We start from the raw sequence: 22,622 nt of genomic DNA on the forward strand, positions 1-22,622 counted from the left end.
GGTTAAGGCAAAAAACATATTTCTAATAACTGGTGATTTCTTAAGATGAAAATTAGACTTTAATGGTAAAAAATAAGAATGCTTTGTAATGAATAATATAAGTTTTGTAGACAAAAGAATTATTATTTTTTTGAAATAGGGAATTGTGGGTTACCCCAAAATTAAGCTTTTTCCTATATACCATAGGCCACTCTAAAATATCCTATTGCAAGTAGATAAAATTTAAAAACAGGATGTTGATTTGTATTACTGAAAATATATTTTAAGTTTTGTTGACTGACTAGGTTACAACTAGAAATGTACTAACTTGCCTATTTTGACTATGTAATAACTAAGGGAAGTAGAGAGGGCATCTCTGTTGATGTAACCTGAACTATTTACAACTGGTTATTTCTTATTTTAATTACCCAACCACCATATTGTTTCACAAATACCTGTATATGTAAATATTAAAAAATCAATAAAATTGTTTAGCAAGACTGACTGACAGGGAATGGTTGGACCTCCCAGTTCTGGACATCCAAGTCCATCTTTGGTCCTGAATATGGTTGTTCTTGATGATTTAGGACTGTGTGTAATCCAGGGCTCTTTTGAACTCTTAGTTGCTGCTCAAGGAAAAAGTAGCAACTGTGACACAGAAATCTTTGCACAAGTCCAATTCAAGCATCAGTTGTCCTTATCCTTGGTCTAAAAGGCTTCCCCTTACAGTCTTTCATGTCCTGGTCATCTTACACTCTATATGAGGCTACCTCTGAAGACCATTTAGAAGCTCTAGCTGGTTCAGAATGCAGCAGCATTAGCAGTGCTCATTGTTCATGCAACTCTTGGGGTTTATAAATTGCAGTGGTTGCCAGTAAGCTTCCAGATGTAACTTAAGCCATTGGTTATTATCTATAATGTCATATATAGCATAAAGATAGCCACATACAGTTATCTAAGGCAGGGGTGTCAAACTGCCGGCCCGCGGGCTGGATGCATCATGTCGAAACTGCGCTCACATGATATTGCGAGTTTGACACCCCTGATTTAAGGAAATCACTTGTCTCCCATACAGTTTACCTGTCGTGCAAACAGACAAGAGATAAGACAAGCTTGTTTGGGGTTCCATTGATCAAGCATCTAATCAGACTAGGAAAAGTATCTTCTGTGTCACATCATTAGCCTTCTGGATAGCATTCCCATAGAGATTCACATTGGCCTCTAATTCAGGGCTTTTCAACCTTTTCACCCATTGTACCACTTTTAGGATAAGGCAATGTCCGAGTACCACCAGTTGCCCAGCAAGGTGTCAAAACCTTGACCAAAAAAAAAAAAAAAAAGGAAAAAAATGATAAAGTACAGGTAGTCCTTGACTTATAACAATTTGCTTAGTGACTGTTCAAAGTTACGACGGCACTGAAAAAAGTGACTTATGACCATTTTTCACACTTATGACCGTTGCAGCATCCTCAGGGTCATGTGATTTACATTCGGATGCTTGGCAACCGATTCTTATTTATGATGGTCACATTGTTCCAGGGTCATGTGATCGCCTTTTGCAACCTTCTGACAAGCAAAGTTAGTGGGAAAACCAGATTCACTTAACCACCATGTTACTAATTTAATCTCTCTCTCTCCCTCTTTCTCTCCCTCTTTCTCTCTCTCCCTCCCTTTCTCTCTCCTTCTCTCTCCCTCCCTCCCTTTCTCTCCCTTTATTTCTCTCTCTCCCTTTTTTCTCTCCCTCCCTTTCTTTCTCTCCTTCTCTCTCTCCCTTTCTCCCTCTCCCTCTCTATTTCTCTCTCCCTTTCTCTCTCTCTCCCTTTCTCTCCCTCTCTCTATTTCTCTCCCTCTCCCTCCCTCTCTCCCATTGTCCCTTCCTTCTTTCCTTCCCTCCCTCCGTCCTTTCCGCTTTCCCTCCCTCCCTCCCATTGTCATTTCCTTCCTTCCTTCCTTCCTTCCTTCCTTCCTTCCTTCCTTCCTTCCTTCCTTCCTTCCTTCCTTCCCTCCCTCCCATTGTCATTTCCTTCCTCCTTCCTTCCTTCCTTCCTTCCTTCCTTTCCTTCCTTCCTTCCTAATCCATTTTTACCAAGAAACCTGATGCCCACTTAACTCTTTATGAAGCACCGGAGGAAAGTTGGGGAAGATCTATCAACAATACTTGGAGGTTGCCAGCTCATTTAATAAGCTTTATTCCAGCAACAGAAACACCTCGCATTCACTCACAGTCGATCCATGCGTGCCAACAATGCTCCTGTGGACCACGGGGCAGGAAGGTGCCCTTCACACGGGAGGGATGGAAGATGCGCCAAAGCTTGTCCTGGAGCCTCCCACTGTTGGAAGCCGGCAGCAGCATAACAAGGCTTGCAAAAAGCGGGGCGGGCAGCGCCGGCCAAGGGCAAGCAGGGCAAGGCTGCTATCAAACCCCGGTGAACACTGCTAATATCACCTTTTCTACCTCTCATTTTGAGAGGTCTACCTGGACTCCAGAAAAGTGCACTAATGAAAAAAAAAATCAGTGTAGGAATGGTGTAAGAGTGGCTTCTTCAGTTGAAGGAGATCACATTATTTTCCAGTCCTCTAGTCATAAAGTTTCTCTGTCCTATATACAATTACGTTTTCCTTTGTATAATCAGTGTTGTCCTCACAACAAATTTCTTTTTTTATATATAATATTAATTTTCCAATTTTACATTTAAGTATTTAAAAAGCAATGTGCTGGCTGGGTTAGTCAATAGTTCGATAACAAAATCTTTAGAACAAATCTCAAGTTACAACATCAAATATTTCTTCTCTTTTTCCCTTAATATTTACTGTCTCATATTTAAGCTAATACAGTTCTTATTATATCAACTCAGTAAAAACATCATTATTACATTTATCAATAATTTTTTTTAGCTTATACATACCTTAATTACATAAAGTTTTCATAAAAAATCCATATCCTGTTATTTTTCCCCCCAATTTTTAGTTTCCCATCAGTATTCCAATTTAACCTTTGATATTTATAATTTTCAGGCTTTAGGTAACCAAGATTTCCCTTATCTCAATTCATAACATAATCTAATATCCAAAATACATATTTTATCTATTTGAATATAATCTTGTTCTATTTCCTAAGAGTTATCTATTTCCCACCATATTAAATCATCTACTTATTAATACAATATCCCCTTTAATAAATCAAAACCATTATATATATTACCTGGGTTAGTCAATAAATCAAACATATTCATAATATTTTTCCCTTTTAGGTCTAATTTTTAAATATTAAACAGATAAAATCTTTAATTTCAACTAATTTCCAAATATTTTAAATCTAATGGCCAGAATTCCCCTTATCTCAATTTCTCCCTTTAACCCTCTAATTAATAATATGAAATCCTCTCTAATAAATCAAAACCCCAACTTTCTTCAGCCTGTGTTTCTTCCTTTGCCAACTAGGCTTCCATATCAGTGCTTTTAGATCAATAAATAGATCTCCCTCTATTATTATATATGTTATTTGAAATAAAGGAGACCATTTAATTGCCTTTTTTTGGAAAGACTAGCTAGCCCATTTGTATTCATTAAGTTGTCTCCCTATTATTCCAGTTCCCCATACTTGCCTTGATATGTTTTATCTTTGATTCAATCTGTTCTTCTTCTTTCTCAAATTTCTTCTGATTTATATGGAAGGTCTTTTCCATTTTCAGTGTTGTCACTCTCTTTTCTGGATTTTCCATTAACTGCATTTGTTGGTCAATTGAGTCCTCTGTCTTAATATTTGATTGTTCCACTTCTTCTGTTATCTTCTGCATTGTTAGTTCTTTGGTTGTAGTCAAAGTTTGGGTTTGTGTATCTAAGCTGGCGTCTTGATCTTTTATGTTAGGTCTTATTTTATCACAAGCTGAAAGAATGGCTTCATGTATTGCTTTCAACATGGAAAGAATTTTTTCCTAGTCTTCATCCATCTCTTTCACGTGTTTATAAATAGTCTTTATAGTAGAAGTCATTTGTCAAGCAAGATTTTATAGTCCAAGGTATTTCATCATCTCATATAGTGACCAATATTCCTCAAATAAAGAGATAGTGAGGCAATTTCCCACATAAAAGTCTGAAAGTGAGTAAAGGTTTACATTCACAGTTCAAGTAGGCCAGTCATGCCGCCCAGCTGTTCTCTTACAGCTGAGTCTCTCACAGGTGGTGCCAAGGTCAAAAGAGTCTTATCTAAGGTCTGGGCTTCGAGCCAAGTCTCTTTTAAGAAATAACAAGTTGTAATACCAAACTTCGCCACAAGATGTCACTGATGCTGTTTAAGGTTTTTTAAGTCCAAAATTTTTATAATCCTTTTTCCAGTTTTATTTCTTTTTTGTAGATAAAAGCAAGAGTCTCCAATAAAAATAGGAACATTTTTGGTCCCCAAGTTTCAGGAACATATAAATCCAATTAGATTTAAAGTTGTTCTTTTAATGCTTTAATTCTCCTAGGTCAGTGATGTTGAATCTTTTAGAGACCGAGTGCCCAAACTGCAACCCAAAACCCACTTATGTACTGCCAGGTGGGCATGGCTGCGGTGGTAACGGCAGATTGAGTAGGACTAAAAAGTTCAGTCAATCAATTCCAACTTTGTGAGATCTTTTTTTTCCCGTGAGAAGCTGAAATTGATTGATTGAACCTTTTTTTTTTGCACACAGCGGCAGAGGCCTAAAGCGAAAAGGTTTTATAAAACCCAGCTGAAGGCCTAGGACTGGGGTGACGCCGCACGTGCCCACAGAGATGGCTCTGCGTGCCACCTGTGGCACGTGTGCCATAGGTTCGCCACCACGGCCCTAGGTAGTCACTAGGATCTGTTTGGATCTCCACAGCATTCAAACTGCATTTCAACTGTTGGGAGGTGCTACATTCTGTAAGTCTGTTCGGGGTGGACCAGATAAAGAGCAGATACTCTGATTGGATCTGTTTGGATCTCCATAGCATTCAAACTCATTTCAGCTGCACAGAGCTGCTGGGAGGTGCTACATTCTGTAAGTCTGTTGGAGGTGGACCAGATAAGGAGCAGAAACCCTGATTGGATCTGTTTGGATCTCCATTGCATTCAAACTGCATTTTAGCTGCCCAGAGCTGTTGGGAGGTGCTACATTCTGTACGTCTGTTGGGGGTGGACCAGATAAGGAGCAGAGACCCTGATTGGATCTGTTTGGATCTCCATAGCATTCAAACTGCATTTCAGCTTATATAACTAATAATCATAAACAGCAGTGGTACATCCTTGTATCTAAGAATGTCTGGCTTAGTTCAGTGCAACACTTGTAAAGAACTCTCTGATAAATTGAAAGATAAAAAGGACAAGTATAGAAAGTGGAAAGAGGGGCACATAACTAAGTCAGAATATCAGCAAATAGCCCGAGCCTGCAAAGACCAAGTGAGGAAAGCTAAGGCTCAAAATGAACTAAGGCTTGTGACCAAAGTCAAAAATAACAAAAAAAAGCTTCAACATGTAAAAAAAACAAGAAAAAAGTGAAGGAAATGATTGGTCCATTAGTGGGTGAAAGTGGCAAGAAGGTGACAAGCAACAGAGAGAAAGCAGAACTATTTAACTCGTTTTTTGCATCTGTCTTTACAGAAAGGGAAAAAACAGACCAATCTATCAAAAATAATGCTATAAAAACAGAATAGAAACACAAGTTAAGATAGGCAAGAAAATGGTAAGTGAGTACCTGTCCAGCCTAGACGAGTTCAAATCACCAGGACCAGATGGATTACACCCAAAGGTTCTCAAGGAACTGGCAGATGTGATCTCAGAACCACTGAACTATATTTTTCAAAGATCCTGGAGCACTGGGGAACTAACAGAGGACTGGAAAAGAGCTGATGTAGTTCCCATCTTCAAAAAAGGAAAAAAATGGATCCAGGAAATTACAGACCTATCAGCCTGACCTCAATACCTGGGAAGATTCTGGAAAAGATAATCAAACAACGAATCAGCGAACACCTAGAGGCAATCAAAGTCATTACTAAAAGCCAACATGGGTTTGTCAAAAACAGATCATACCAGACAAATCTTATTGCATTCTTTGACTAAGTGACAAAATTAGTGGACCAGAGGAATGCTGTGGATATAATTTACTTGGACTTCAGTAAGGCATTTGATAAAGTAGATCACAACCTACTACTTGATAAGATAGAAAAATGTAGGTTAGATAGCATCACCACCAGATGGATTCATAGCTGGCTGACAGGCCGTACTCAGCGTGTGGTCCTCAATGGAACTGCATCTACATGGAGGGAAGTGTGTAGTGGGGTGCCCCAGGGCTCTGTTCTGGGCCCAGTGCTCTTCAACATCTTCATCAACAATTTGAACGAGGGGATAGATGGGGAACTCATCAAATTTGCAGATGACACCAAGCTGGCAGGAATAACCAACACTCCAGAAGACAGGCTTAAGATACAGGAGGATCTGGACAGACTTGAACACTGGGCGCTATCTAACAAAATGAAATCCAATGGTGAAAAAAAGTAAGGTTCTACAAGTGAAACTCAAAAAATTAGAATATCGGGCCAGGTGGAAAGAAGATCAGAAAACTGGTTTTGCAATGACTGACGAAAATTTGATAAAGCAAATTAGAAATCAGGGTCCAGCACATATCAAACGAATATATCTTGCATTGATAGAAATTGACTCAGAAACAGAACTTGTTAAAGATTGTATGATAAAATGGGCCCAGAATATCCAAGAAGTTATTACAATGGATACGTGGGAAAAGATCTGGGTGAGGAACGTAAAATTTACACAAGCTCAAAACCTAAGAGAGAACTTTTATAAAATGTTTTATAGATGGCATTTAGATCCTAAAAAGCTTGCAAGTATGTATCCGAATTATCAGCCAAAATGCTGGAGGTGTGGTGGCGAAGATGCAACATATTTTCACATATGGTGGACCTGCAAAAAGGTTAAGGCTTTTTGGATAAAAATTTGGTGGAATATGCAGAAGATCTTCAAGCAAAGGATAAAGTTTTGTCCGCAATTGTTTTTGTTGGGTATAATTACAGATGCTACTGTTGTGGACACTAAGTTGATGTTGAATTTAATTACAGCAGCAAGACTTTTAATAGGTCAATATTGGAAGAAGGAGGAACTGCCGACTATAGAAGAATGGACTTTAAAGGTTTCTGACCTGGCGGAAATGGCAAAGATCTCGGCTTATTTGAAAGATCATTCGCAAGAACGTTATATTATGGAGTGGAAAAAATGGATTGAATATATCCAGAACAAATATGGGACTAAAAAGTTTCATTTAGCATTTGAATAAGTCTTCCTTTCTATTTTCTTTTCTTTTTATATGTAATATTAGTATTGCTTGTAGTTATCTTATATGAGCTAGAGAGTGATAGATTTAAGAATTTATTGTTGGTAGCATATGGATGTTTATGATTGTTCTTTGTTTTTATACCTTGTACTTAGCTCTGGGAAGTCGGGGGGGGGGAGGGGGAAAGGGGGGGAGGGGGAGGGAGGGATAGGTAGGGGTGGGGGGAGGGGGGATTGTTAAAGATAAAATGTATTTTAAAACTTTTCAATAAAAAAAATTAGAATATCGTGCAAAAGTTCATTTATTTCAGTAATGCAACTTAAAAGGGGAAACTAATATATGAGATAGACTCATTACATGCAAAGCAGGATAGTTCAAGCCGTGATTTGTCATAATTGTGATGATTATGGCTTACAGCTCATGAAAACCCCAAATCCACAATCTCAGAAAATTAGAATATTACATGCAATCAATAAAACAAGGAGTGTACATAGAACAATATCAGACCTCTGAAAAGTATAAGCATGCATATGTACTCAGTACTTGGTTTGGGCCCCTTTTGCAGCAATTACTGCCTCAATGCGGTGTGGCATGGAAGCTATCAGCCTGTGGCACTGCTGAGGTGTTATGGAAGACCAGGATGCTTCAATAGCGGCCTTCAGCTCTTCTGCATTGTTCGGTCTCATGTCTCTCATCTTTCTCTTGGCAATGCCCCATAGATTCTCTATGGGGTTCAGGTCAGCGAGTTTGCTGGCCTATCAAGCACAGTAATCCCACGGTCATTGAACCAGGTTTTGGTGCTTTTGGCAGTGTGGGCAGGTGCCAAGTCCTGCTGGAAAATGAAGTCAGCATCCCCATAAAGCTCATCTGCGGAAGGAAGCATGAAGTGCTCCAAAATCTCCTGGTAGACGGCTGCGTTGACCCTGGACTTAATGAAGCACAGTGGACCAACACCAGCAGATGACATGGCTCCCCAAATCAACACAGACTGTGGAAACTTCACACTGGACTTCAAGCATCTTGCAGTGTGTACCTCTCCATTCTTCCTCCAGACTCTGGGTCCTTGGTTTCCAAATGAGATGCAAAAGTTGCTCTCAACAGAAAAGAGGACTTTGGACCACTGAGCAACAGACCAGGTCTGTTTTTCTTTGGCCCAGGTAAGACGCTTCTGACGTTGTTTGTTGTTCAGGAGCGGCTTGACAAGAGGAATATGACATTTGAAGCCCATGTCCAGGATCCGTCTGTGTGTGGTAGCTCTTGATGCACTGACTCCAGCCTCAGTCCACTCCTTGTGAAAGTCCCCAACACTTTTGAATGGCCTTTTCCTGACAATCCTCTCCAGACTGCGGTCATCCCTGCTGCTTGTGCACCTTTTACTTCCACACTTTTCCCTTCCACATAACGTTCTATTAATGTGCTTTGATACAGCACTTGGGGAACATCCAACGTCTTTTGCAATTACCTTTTGAGGCTTTCCCTCCTTATGGAGGGTGTCAATGATGGTTTTCTGCACAACTGTCAGGTCAGCAGTTTTCCCCATGATTGTGATTCCTCCTGAACCAGACTGAGAGACCATTTAAAGGCTCAGGAACCCTTTGCAGGTGTTATGGCTTAATTAGCTGATTAGAGTGGGACACTTTGAGCCTAGAATATTGCACCTTTTCACAATATTCTAATTTACTGAGATTGTGGATTTGGGGTTTTCATGAGCTGTAAGCCATAATCATCACAATTATGACAAATCACAGCTTGAACTATCTTGCTTTGCATGTAATGAGTCTATCTCATATATTAGTTTCCCCTTTTAAGTTGCATTACTGAAATAAATGAACTTTTGCACGATATTCTAATTTTTCGAGTTTCACCTGTACATTTAGGCAAGAAAAACCAAATGTACAGGTATAATATAGGGGGTACCTTGCTCAATAGTAGTAACTGTGAGAGGGATCTCAGAGCCCTAGTGGACAATCACTTCAATATGAGCCAGCAGTGTGCTGTAGTTGCCAAAAAAGCCAACACAATGCTAGGCTGCATTAACAGAGGGATAGAATCAAGATCATGTGAAGTATTAATACCACTTTACAATGCTGCAAATGTGGTAAGGCCACACTTCAAATACTGCATCCAGTTTTGGTCACCACGATGTAAAAAAGATGTTGAGACTCTGGAAAGAGTACAGAGAAGAGCAACAAAGATGATTAGAGGTCTGGAGGCTAAAACATATAAGGAACGGCTGCTGGAATTGGTATGTCTAGTTTAATGAAGAGAAGGACTAGGGGTGACATGATAGCAGTGTTCCAATATCTCAGGGGCTGCCACAAAGAAGAGGGAGGCAAGCTATTCTCCAAAGCACCCGAAGGCAGGACAAGAAGCAATGGATGGAAACTAATCAAGGAGAGAAGCAACGTAGAAGTAAGGAGAAACTTCCTGACAGTTAGAACAATTAACCAGTGGAACAACCTGCCTCCAGAAGCTGTAAACGCTCCAACACTGGAAGTTTTTAAGAAGAGGCTGGACAGCCATTTGTCTGAAATGGTATAGGGTTTCCTGCCTGAGCAGGGGGTTGGACTAGATGACCTCTAAGGTCACTTCCACCTTTACTGTTATGATTATGAAATGGCTTTAAATAGATGAAATACTTAGTATTTTAAAATTCTACTAGAGAAAAGCTGAACCTTAGCCATTTTCTTGCATAAAAATAAAACCACCCCATCCCAATTACCACCAGAAGTAATCACAGTATGTTTTCTAATTTATTTATTTTTCATAGGAAACTTTATAGAGTTATTTAGAATACTTTGTAGATTTTAAAACTCTAAGTTATATTTCATGGAAACTTGCAAACTGATTTCAAGCATTTCTTATGCTTAAAAACAAAACTTAAAGCAGGCTCCACCTTCCAAAATATTGAGTTTTAAGAACAGAAAGCTACCCAAATCTACATATAACTAACACTTCCCTTATATTTTTAACAGCAAGTACTCTGTTCTTTGGTCCTTGGAAAGGTACTCTAAGTGTGATAGGATATTTCAGATCTCTTTCTTTTCAAGTTCATTCCATGATGTAATGGAAAGTTCTGCGTTCCATACTTTTCCAGCATTATAGTTCCAACAGAGATCATCAAAAGGAAATGGTCTGGAAGCATATGTTGCTTCAGAGTCTTGGAGTCAGAGGATGAAGAATTATGTATTAACCTTACAGATGGAAAGGGATTATTTTCTCCATTTGCATTAATAGATAAAAATTACTTTAACGCCACCAAAGACAATATATTTTAAAAGAAAGAGAAAAACGCATCACCCTTCTATGTCCTAAAGATGCTTTTTCAAAAGGCAACTGGGCATTTTTTGTTTTTTCTTGAAGATGTTTCGCTTCTCATCCAAGAAGCTTCTTCAGTTCTGACAGAATTGAAGAAGCTTCTAGGATGAGAAGCAAAATGTGGCTCCCAATTAGCGAGCGATTATGCCCCTGTGATAGGCTGAGGTTGAAACTGTGGAGCATGTCTTTTTATACTGCCCTATGTATAACGCAGGCAGAACTAAATTACTGTCTCTCTTTAAAATAGACCCTTCTGGTCGCAATGCTAGTAATTTGGTCTTATATTGTTTAGGGGATGGCTCCTCATATATTACTTCTCAGGTCTCTAAATTTTTTTAAAGAGCTGTAACTATTAGAGGAGAATGTCGTAATTCCCCTGAGCCAAGGCTTCTGGTGTCCAATTGTCTATGATTTTACTTTTTCCATGTTTTTCTTTTGTTGTATTTGTACTTTGGTCTGTGACCGCAAACAAATAAATTGAATTGAGAAGCAAAATGTCTTCAAGGAAAAACAAAGTCGTGTTGTCTTTTGAAAAAGCACCTTTGGGACAACCGTGATCTGAATGACTGAGAATCTTCATAGAAATCCACCCTTCTATATTTCCTACCAGCATTAACCCAGCATGGGTTTGAATAAGAGACCCTCGAACTTTGGATCTTACAACTTTACTACTAGAATTCCTCTGCCAGTGAATCTGATCCAGTCAATAAGTGAACACACTGAATTATATATACACACTCAGTAAGATGCTCCTGGTTTATGGAGGGAATAAGACTTAATGCTTATTTGGCAATATACTAATGCCCTGGAGAAGAAAGCCACTTATTGCATTATTGTTCAATGTCAATGAAAGCTAGCAACAAACAAAGTTGAGTATATTTTCCTCTCAAATCTTCATGGCCCCCATCACAACGGGGGAAGTAATCTCATTATCAAAGTTCAGGGAAAGTTAAAAGAGTGCTGTCCTAAATCAATAGATGACAGATTCAGCAGACTTATTTGACATACTTCTATTTTTTCCACCTTTGTCCAAATATAGAATACTGAATAGGTGAGTAGAAATTATTAACATTTTGTAATTTTTGATGATCTCATAATATTTTTGGTCATTAAAATCCTGTAAGTGTGAACTTTCTAAGTCCTGGTTTATAAAGTGATATCTATACAGGAAGTCCTTAATTTATGACCAGTAATTTAATAACTGTTCCCAGTTACAACAGCAGCAGAAAGGGTGCTGTATGCCCCATAAAGCACTTCTGGCCATTGCAAAATATCTGCTGCCATATCTGCCCTGGGATCACATGACCATATTTCAGGCACTTGGCAACCAGCTCACATTTATGACTGGCTGCAGCATCCTGTAGCAAAATGACCCCAGTTTGTAATGTTTTTTTATCATTTTCTGTCAGTTTGCTGGTTTCTGGCAAAAAAATTCCATTTAAGAAAATGGGTTTGCATTTATGACATGATTCACTTAGCAATCTCCATGAAATGATAATAAAATTGGGCCTGGTAATACAGGTGCTTCATATTAGGATCATCATGACTTAGAACCAAAATTCCAGACTATCTGTACAGGAAAACATTGGTAATTGATAAATTAAGTCAATTTTAAATAGAGATGGGAAGATCATGCAGAAAACAAAAACAAATTGTACTTTTCCCATTTTCCTATCCTGCTGCAAAAAAAATCTTTCTTACAGGAACACTGGCATTTTTATAAGATGAGAGTTAGAATATTTATTGTACACGGTGTTGCTTCTTTGTTTACTTTTCATTCAGTGGCTAACAAATTTGTTCCTACTGTTTATTATGTCTTAAAGCAACAGGAGTGTGATAGTACTTTATTAGAGTGACTAACAAGTATTTATATAATATGTGTAAGAAGATAAAAATTTTCTAGATCAACAGAAATAAATACAGTGGTTTAATCTTCTAAATGCTACAGACAAAAATAAAATACCAAAAATCTAAATATTTAAAACTAAATTTAAAAACTATTTTATGATTAAAGTATTGAAATACTAACACATCAAGGACTAAACTGTTAAGAGAATGTGCATCTTTTTGTGATCATTTGTAACAAATGAGACACAGCAGAAAAAGTAAAATGGCATAAAATGTGTTTATGTTTATATATATGAGGTTTAATTTTCTGCATAAAGCAATGACAGCTGAAAGAAATTTTTTATTTATCCTAGAGATAGTAAGATCCCATTATGAAAATAAAAAAACAAAACAAATGAGATTATTTTCAAACAGGCTGAACTTATGTTAGAAAGCCAGGTTATAAGGTTAAGACTCAGTTTGTTGTAGAAAGGAGATTGGAAGAATATGTAGCCTAGTATCTTAGGTTTCTCCAGGACACATTTTGCTTTCCTCCAATACCACAGAGAGGAAGACATTAAAGCAGGTTAAGAAAAAGCTCTACAATACACTGGGCAGAGAATATTGAAAAAGTAATTTTTCCTGGTTATATTCTCCATTATTGAGTACCTAATATTTCTGCACCATCTGGAGAGCAGGAGAGCTGAATTGCAGCTCTAACTCTTAATAACTTTATGGCCAGCAGGAATGTGATGGACATCAGCACAAGTGTCCCTTTATTTATTTCTAAATAAAGGATTTTAAAAAGGAAGTATTACATACGTATGTTCCTGGATCCCAATTGCTTCATATTTCCCAGGCTTTTTATACTACTATTAGTGACCAATTTCAATGAACGACAATGTTTAATATCCCTTGTATGCTATGTACTTGAAGTTATTCTTAGTAATAGTTACTTTTAGTAACATTTATAGTAATGTATCAATCATCATCTTCCCTTCAATAGGTGACAGGTATCCTGTTTATCTGGAATAGTAGTCTAAACAAGTATATATACTGAGACTTTGAAAAAATACAGAATTAATCATTAATCCCTATTTGGAATGTTTATCCCTTTTTCATTTAACTTTGAGAAATATTATCAATTTCAACAATTCATTGAAAATATATCTTATTATTTACCTTATTCTGTGTCATATAATATATGTGGGTATATGCATAATTCTATATTTTTTATTTTTTTATTTTTGTCATATTTATGTAGTGTACATCAGAGGTGGTCACCCTTTGAGAGTTGAATGCAATGAAATTTCATTTTAATGTATGCTGATTAGTGTGCATTCAAAGTGACAATAAAGTTATTCTATTCTATTCTATTCTATTCTATTCTATTCTATTCTATTCTATTCTATTCTATTCTATTCTATTCTATTCTATTCTAAATATTTGCAATTTAAGAAGATCCTAAGGAACAACTCATCAGGAATGTTTATGTTCTACATTGTGCACAAACAACACACACACACACACACACACACACACACACACACAAGCACACAATTTTGGGCCAAAATAACATACATTTTAAAAGGAAAAAAAGTACTGTCTAGAAAAAATATATGAAAACTTATGCATATTCTTATTTTTGTATTATTATTCTACTCCTGAAGAAGATAAAGGGCCTTATGGGAACAAAAGCTGCAGTAAAAGCCCCAACCCAAATAACTAGAAATATCTCAAAAGAGAAAAGAGTTGCAATAACAGGTATCTGCAAAGACTATTCATATAGTTTGAACACATTTTTATAAACATTGTAATGAGAAGCTGGAGCTAGAAAGCAGCACAGATTTTCAGGGAGATTACTTGTTTCAAAAGTACTACCAGTTGCATTCCAAAAATAAATCCTCTGAAATTAAATGTTGAGAAACAATGAACAAATAGATTTTAGACAGGAAAGTAAGAAGGGTGAAGAAAAATAAAGAACCACAATAAATAAAACTCACCACCAAATACATCTCCATTCTGGTAGCTTTTCCCTTTCTGAGCTTCCTCTTCATTTTGTACAGCAGAAACATGCTTGGCTGATGCACAGCCCATAGTTTCATTTAGTCAACTCCAGCTTGACTAAGCCGCAAACCATTTCTACAGGTATGCACACATGGTCTTTGCGTTTTTTGGGGAAATAATCCACCTTCCAGCTTTGTAGTCAAGACACTTTTAAAAATCTGTGATACAAAAAAAGAGGAATAAGGAAAAAAACATCAACAGGTATATGAGCTACATGGCTATTACTACTGTGTTCCACACTACAATATTTAAAAAGAAGGATGTTCCTTAGTGGTCCTTTTCCTTATTATATACATTCTTATCTACAGAAAAAATAATTTATATGATTTAACCTCTATAAAATTATATAAAAAATACTTTTGCTTTAATGGCTAAAAGAGCCTTGGTGGAGCAGTGGGCTAATGCCTCCTCAAGTAACACCAGCTGCCTGCAATTAGTGCAGGTTCGCATCCCACCAGGCTCAAGGTTGACTCAGCCTTCCATCCTTCCGAGGTAGGTAAAATGAGGACCCAGATTGTTGGGGGCAATTAAGCTGACTTTGTAATAATGCCGCTTGGGGTGTGTGTGAAAGCCCTAATAAGCAGGCATATACATAGAATGAAGGCTACTGCTAAGCTTGTAAGCCGCCCTGAGTCTTCGGAGAAGGGCGGGATATAAATGGAATTAAAATAAATAAATAAATAAATAAAAATAAATAAAATAAAACTTCCTTTTCATCAGCAAACTTCATCACAACACACAAAATAAAGAAATTATTTCACTTAAACAATTCCTTCACTATGTATAAGCCATGTGTGTTTCAAGGAGATAAATCTGCAGAATTTTCATGCAAATGATTCCGTGACAAAGTATTTCCATTTCTAACACACAGTTATCATGTATGTCAACTTTTGGAAATGGATGAATTATTGATAAAGATTGTTGAGTAAATAGTTGTTCAGAAGGTTATGAATAACTGAATAAGATCAATTCCATACACCCCAATAAATTAGACCTTAGCATCAAATTTCTACTCTATCACCATCTTGCTGAATAAATCCACATAATGGACTGAACTTCAGCTAATCATAACCAGTATATGGATATTATTTTAAGTTGCATGGGCTTTCTAAAGAATCCCTTAGATTCAAATTTGTGAGATATGCTCCTTCTAGAAAATACCTACAGTATGCATAATGTAAAATAGCACACAGACCTGTGAGTACTATTATTAATCCATAAACTAGATTTTTCAGGTCTCCTATTTTACACTTGAGGGATTTAGCTACTCAACGAATCCTACTTTTTGTAATTCTTGCACTTATATAATAAATTTTTCAGTGTTTACTTGGTCTGCTCTTCCTATATCTGTTTTTATAGAGCCTATAAAAGTCTGAAGGGAAAAGCTAGGTTTACTTCTATAAAATTGTTTGCCATTATAATCAATATTGGTTATGTTGCAATACAATAAACAATGTTATATATCATTAAAGAGCAAGCTTCCCTTCTCTAGAACAGCCACAAAAAAATTCAAGTGTTCACTTTTACTTAAACATCCTTGAAACATGGTACTCTTGTAAAAACAAGAAGCCTTATAAAGCAAGATCTGACACTGGTTCATTATAGAAACATTTAAAATTAACCAAGCTGTCTGGATTTGATGAAAAATTATAGTTTCTAATCTCCTTACAGTTATGCTTGGGTGAGATGGGTGACACCAATCCCATAGCTTGCTGTGACTAAATATTACATTAAGTTATAATGTATAACACATAGATGAAATCATGGTGTACTAATTGTATTTATTGGCTTATTATGTACAGTAAGTAAAATGGGACTAATATCAAATATAAAGAAGACCAAACTAATCACAGCAGGCACAGCAACCAACCTTAGAACTGACAATGAAAATACCGAAGTGGTGGATAGCTTTTGCCATTTAGGATCAGAAACATGCTGTCGACTAGCACTTGGTGGAACTGATAGACCCTGGAAAAGATATTCAAATGCCAGGATGCATCTATACCTCCAAGGACAGAATTATGCAGACAATTCCCTGTTATATTCAGTGGAAGCGAAAGTTGGATGGAGCTAATACAATTTCAGGGGGAAGAATAGTCCATAAGGCAGGCACTTCGGCAGCAAAGGTATGTCTCTTGGGACTCAACAGATGCAGGTCTCTAGTTGATGATACCTTTCAGCATGTCTTATCTACCAGATCTAACAGAGCAGAGCAGGCTGATTTAACTGGGGAGAGATGGTCCTCAAGACATCCCAGTCCCATGGCATTTTGGTTGCTATTAATTGTGATTTCAGTGAGTTTTTTGCATCCTTTTTTGCCTTCATTTAGCGAAGTAAGGCCACCAGTACTGCCACTCTTATAATATATTCACTAAGGAAAAGAGATATGGGGATAATATGCATCTTTGTCTCAGTTTACTTTCCATACTGAATCACTGCAAATTCATTTTTATTGTCATTTGTAGTATATTGCAGATCTATAATCATGTATCCCATTAATCTTGGAGTACTGACCCAAGCAAAGTTAAAGGTCTAGCTGTAATCAAGGAAGAAAAGATCAACCTATTTAAATGTTTTTGCTTTCCTCATATTCAACCTCTGTTGGTTATTTGACCTCATGTGTTTCTGCCTTGTCAAAAATCTTCTTTCATAGCAGGATTTGTTTCTGCAAGCATGATCTTAAGCAAAATTCTGCTTATGTGAAGAAACATTGTGTAATTGATATCTTCTCTCGATTCCTTCTTCTTCAGTACAGATATACTGTATATACCAATTTATCTCAATCCCTCGTTCCATATTTGTTGGCATGCTACTGTTTATTTATGTATTTAGAAAATGTATATAGCCGCCTACTCGCATCATCTCTAGATGGCTTACAGACAATAAAAACATAATACAGAACAAAAATAAAAATTAAAAACAATAGCCCACCCACCCACTAATAAACTATTAGTATTTTAACTGCCTCTTCTATTCCAAGTTATACATAGTTCAGGGAGATTGTGGCTGGTAATGTCCTATCTGACTGCTGGTCTACTGCCTCTATTCCGCATTTTCCCCAAGAACTAATTCTAAAATGCATTTTTGCTCTGCAAATGCTCCACTTTATAATTCTATTTGTATAAGTTGTCAGCATGATTTTTTAATCTTCCTTTAACCACATCAAATCTCTTCCGTAATATTTTTAGGTATTCATCTTAGGCCTAAATTTTATTGCAAATTCTTTTGATTTTTGAATGCATATTTTTTAGTAATGTTCATTTTCTTGTTCATTTCCTTTATCTCTTGATATTTTTGACTGCTACATCTTTTCTTGTCCTTTCACACTTCATACTGAAAGTCTGTTCAGTCATTGTATGGTTTTGTTGCCATAGATTTTTATTCTCTCTTCTCCTGGCTCTGATGATAGCTTCTTCTGAAAAGGGGTGTTGTCTTACCTGAACGCCTTTTCTCAGCATGACGATGGAGAATCCACAGATGGGTTGATCTTGCCTTTCTGCCCTAGAGACTAAGTCAATCAACCTTTGCCATGCCTCTCTTCCTCCGGCTAGGAATCCTCAGTCAAGACGAAGGCACAGCAGTTGATGAGTATTCAAGGTGGTGGCTCAATTTCCCCAGACACAGGACCAGATGGACCCGGGAGGGGGTGGATTCTCTATTGTCATGCTGAGAAAAGGTGTTCAGGTATGACAACGCCCCTTCTCCAGCATGACGAGTGGAGAATCCACAGATGGGACATACCAAAGCCTCACTGTTCCTATGGGCAGGAAGAAGTCTGGGCCTGTGTCCCACTATCTGTCACTGCCAAATGAAGCATCTGTTGAGGCGAACTTATGTAACTTATGCCTCACAAATGGGGAAGAGGACGACCATGTCACCACCTTGCATATCTCTTCTATTGATGTCTGTGTCGCCCACGCCACTGAAGTTGCAGCACTGCGAGCGGAGTGTGCGGTAATTCGCCTTGGGACTGGCAAGGAGTGCATCTGCTATGCCCCTGCTATGCAAGCCCTAATCCATCTGTCGATGGAAGAGGCAGTCACTTTCTGACTCATTGAAGAGGGCTGGAATGAAACAAATAGAGTTTCAGGTTTGCGAAAAGAGGCAGTTCGCTTAATATAGCGACGCAAGGCTCTACGAACGGCCAAGGTGTGCCATTTACATTCCAAATCATGGGATTGCTCAGGACAAAAATCCGGCAGCACAAACTCCTGCACCCTGTTGAAACAATGAGCTGATTCTGGGGACGAAGGAGGGGTCTAAAGTGTAAGATCATCCTGCCATGAAAAATACATAAGTCATTTCTAATTGAGAGTGCTGCCAATTCTGAGATGTGCCTAGCCGATGTGACGGCTACAAAGAAGGCGACCTTGAGTGTCAAGAACTGTAGAGTGGAGGTTCTGATGGGCTCAAATGGAGGTGAATTGAAAGCCTGTAAGACCTTGGACAGGTTACAAGAGGGATATCTGTGAACCATGGGCAGTTTGCAGTTGATTGCTCCCCTGATAAAGAAATGTACCATGGGGTGTTGAGCCAAGGGTTCTGAGTTGCCATATGTGAGCACCGTGGACAGGGCAGCAACTTGTCTGAGACTTGTGTTGGGCACAGTAAATAATCCAAAATTACTGGAACAGGAATTGTAGCTGGATCTAATTGTTGTCTCCCACACCAGTTACAGAAATTTTTCCATGTGGAATCATAAATTCTATTAGTTGCAGGCTGTCTTAAAGCCTGAATCATGGTAATCAGGTCTGATGATTAGGTTTCCTTTGTTAGGAGTCTCCTTTCAACTGGCAGTGGTTAACTGGAGCCACTGAGGCTCTGGATGTTGTAGAACCTCTTGGCTGAGGGAGATTCGATCTTGGGGTACCCTCCAAAGAGGAGAGATCGATAGACCTACAAGGTCGCCATACCATGGCCGTCTTGGCCAGTGGGGAGCAATGAGTATCACCTCAGCCCGTTCCTGCAGTATCTCCCGGATAACTGCCTGGATCAGAGGGAGAGGAGGGAATGCATACAGGAGCTCTCTGGGCCATGGGCTGTGGAGGGCATCTATGCTTTCCACCCCTGGAGACAGAAACCAGGAGACGAATCCCAGGAGCTGGGAATTCGCAGGGGTAGCGAACAAGTCCAGCTCTGGATGACTGAACCTCTCTGATATCTCCCTGAGGAGATCCGGGTGCAGGCGCCACTCGTAGTGGACCACTGTTGCCCTACTCAAGAAATTCGCTTGCCCATTCATCTCCCCTGAGATGTGCTCCGCCTTGAGGGACGAGAGGTTGGTCTCTGCCCAGGTTCCTAATAATTGAGCCTCGGCCATGAGGGACCTGGAATGGGTACCCCCTTGCCTGTTGATATGGAATTTTGTCACGACGTTGTCCGTGAGGACTAGAATGTGTTGCCTTGCCACTGTGTGGTGAAAGTGGCATAGAGCCAGATGTATAGCTCTGAGCTCCAAGCAGTTTATGTTGTGCTTCAGATCTGACTGGGACTACCGACCCTGGGTCATCTGGAATTGCAGGTGCGCTCCCCAGCCGAACAAACTGGCATCCGATATTAGGACGAGTTGGTTGGGCTCCTTGAATAAGGTTCCCCTGGCCATCACTGGGGAGACCCACCACTGGAGGGATTTTAGGGTCTGTGACGGGACCCTTACCCTGTGGTTGGAGGAACTGGTGCCTAGTCTTTGGAACGGGAGCAAGAACCATTGGAGGGTCCTGGAATGGAGTCGAGCCCAATGAACAACTGCTATGCAGGAAACCATTTTTCCTAGCAGTTGAGAAAGGATTGCTAGGGTGACTACTCGTCCCTTTGAATCTGGGTGACTAGGGATCAGATACTGTCCCAATGTTCTTGAGACAGGTAAACCTCGCACTTCCTTGTATCTATCGCCGTGCCCAGGTGAAGGAGGCAGATGGAGGGAACTGTCTGGCTTTTCTGAAAATTTACTAAAAACCTGTGGTCCTGGAGGGTCTTGATGGGCAATGCCAGCTCTGACTGAGCCAATTGGACTGAGGAGGATTGAATGAGGATGTCGTCCAGATAACACTGGACACGCACCGGAATGGTCCTCAGATGTGCGGCCAGTTCCGCCAGGACCTTTGTGAATGCTCTGGGGGCCAATGACAGGCCAAATGGTAGAGCACCCCCATCCCTTCTGCCCTGCCGGTACCGGTTCTATTACCTGGATCTCCAGGAGATGTCGAATGGCCTCTTTCATGAGGCTTCTTTTGACCAGATTTTTGGATGATGGGCAAGAGACGAAATGTCTTGGGGTGGTGGTGGTGGTGGTGGTGGATTGAACTCTAGAATCAGGTTGAATCTGATGATGTTGAGGACCCAGAAATCTGTAGTGGTGTTCTTCCATTTGTGTGCAAAGCGAGTCAACCTGCCCCCTATGGGAGAGCCACCTTTGCTGTCACTTTGGACCTTCTGAAAGGATGGCCTCCCGCGCCTCAAAAGGGCCATTTGGCCTGAAATTGCTGCCTGAATCTGTCCCTGTTACTAGATCTGTTGAACTGACGTTCTGGTCTGGGAGGATAAGGACCAGAGTAATGAGTGAGTTCTGATCCTGTGTCATTTGAGCAAAAGGACTGCTTCTGGGCATAAGGGGTAGCTCCCCTGTCTGCACTCTTGAGAAGATGCGACATGACCTTACGCTTATCCTTATTCTCAATCAGATAAGGCTTTAGTGCCTCTCCCAATAACTGGTCTCCCTTGTAAGGGGCTGAGGCCCACCGCCACTTGCTGAGCCACAGAAGTCTGCGGGAGGTAACATTAGATGCTAATGCCCAGGAGGAAAATCTGGCTGCATGCAATGATGAGTCAGCCATGTATTCTGATGCAGCCAGTAATTTTGCTTAAATCTTGGTGCCTCCGTACCTCTTCTGGTTGGACCCTAGCCTGGAATTGGCGAAGCCCGAGGAGTGAAATTCTGGTGAAAAAGGAAGTTGATGTAGCTGCCTTTACCACCCATGCTGAGGTTTGATGAGTCCTGCGGAAATTAAGCTCTCTTTTCCTATCCTCTGACTCCAGAACCTCCGCTCCAGACACAGTGACAGAGGAAATCCATGGTGCCAAGGGCTCATCTACTGTGGGGACTGCTAGCACCCCTGACAGTGCTGGAGCCATATCAAATAACTTTTTTTTAAAAAAAGCTTTTATTACTGGTAGTTCTTTTTTCCTTACATAGATATGTTAGTTTTTCAACCAGTGTGCAGTCTGGGTTCAAAAGCGCTAATACATATTTACTATGTCAAATAACTTTTTTTATCAGCCCCCCCCCCGGGGATGGAAAGGTACCTGGTGTTCCCCATTGTCTTTGGACTACCTTGAGGAAAAGAGGCGGACAGGGAATGTCTTGTTGGGTAAACATTGGTTCTGAAAAGACCTTACTAGTAGGTCCCTGGCTGGTGGAAGGTTCAGCCTGAGGGACACTTTCAGGACCAAGTTGAATAGTGCTACTGGCCTTGTGAAGTAAGGATTTAAAGAGGGCCAGATTAAACAGGCCTACGAAAGGAGGGGGATCAGGAGATAAGTCCTCATCTTCTGACATCCCTGCTCTTTCTGCTCCTCGTTCCCTATGCATTCTCCTCCCGGAGGAATGGAAGGGGAAAACTGACCCTTGCTTTGCGGCTGCTTCTGCCTGGGAGAGATATGATACATTGCTGTGAGATGGAATCTCTGATGCTATCGACTCAGGTCGAGCTCTCTGGTGTAGGGTAGAAGCTTCGCCTTGGGCAATAGCCTGAGAAATCAGAAACTGCATTCGTTCTGATAGTTCTGTCTCCTGAGCATCTGGAGGGCGAAGCCACTGTAGGAGTGAATGTGGCCTCTGGCCCAGGGGTGTAGCTGTATTGGGAGGAGCAGGGATCTGAAGGCCAAGCCCTTCACTGGACAGGGGAACCACCTCCACCTGTTCTGCCATGGGAAAAATGAAGTGACCTGTTTCTCCTTCTGGAGACCAGGCACTTGGAGCAGCAGAAGTTGAAGGAGCTTGTTGAGGGCCAAAAACTGATGCCTCCATGGGAACAGAAGTAATCTGACCAACCTTTGCATCTTTCTTTTGTTTTGCAGCTTTGGAGAATTGTTTTTCCAATGTCTGGTGCCTCCTGCTTGCTTCTTTCTCAGCAGGTTTAGAAGACC

General features: G+C 39.7%; 1 protein-coding gene across 5 annotated transcripts in view; it reads right to left on the minus strand.

The window, feature by feature from the left end:
* The window catches only part of LOC308664800 (uncharacterized protein C1orf21), a 284,374-nt gene that overhangs the window by 190,486 nt on the left and 71,266 nt on the right, over nt 1-22,622 (minus strand). For all 5 annotated transcript variants that reach the window (XM_081322312.1, XM_081322314.1, XM_081322313.1 and 2 more), the window contains exon 2: nt 14,414-14,635. In XM_081322312.1, the coding sequence (XP_081178438.1) occupies nt 14,414-14,507 (94 nt within the window). In that variant the 5' untranslated portion in view covers nt 14,508-14,635. The remainder of the gene's footprint in view (nt 1-14,413; nt 14,636-22,622) is intronic.

The sequence above is a fragment of the Vipera berus genome, assembly GCF_964194415.1.
Source record: "Vipera berus genome assembly, chromosome: 3".
Lineage (NCBI taxonomy): Eukaryota > Metazoa > Chordata > Lepidosauria > Squamata > Viperidae > Vipera > Vipera berus.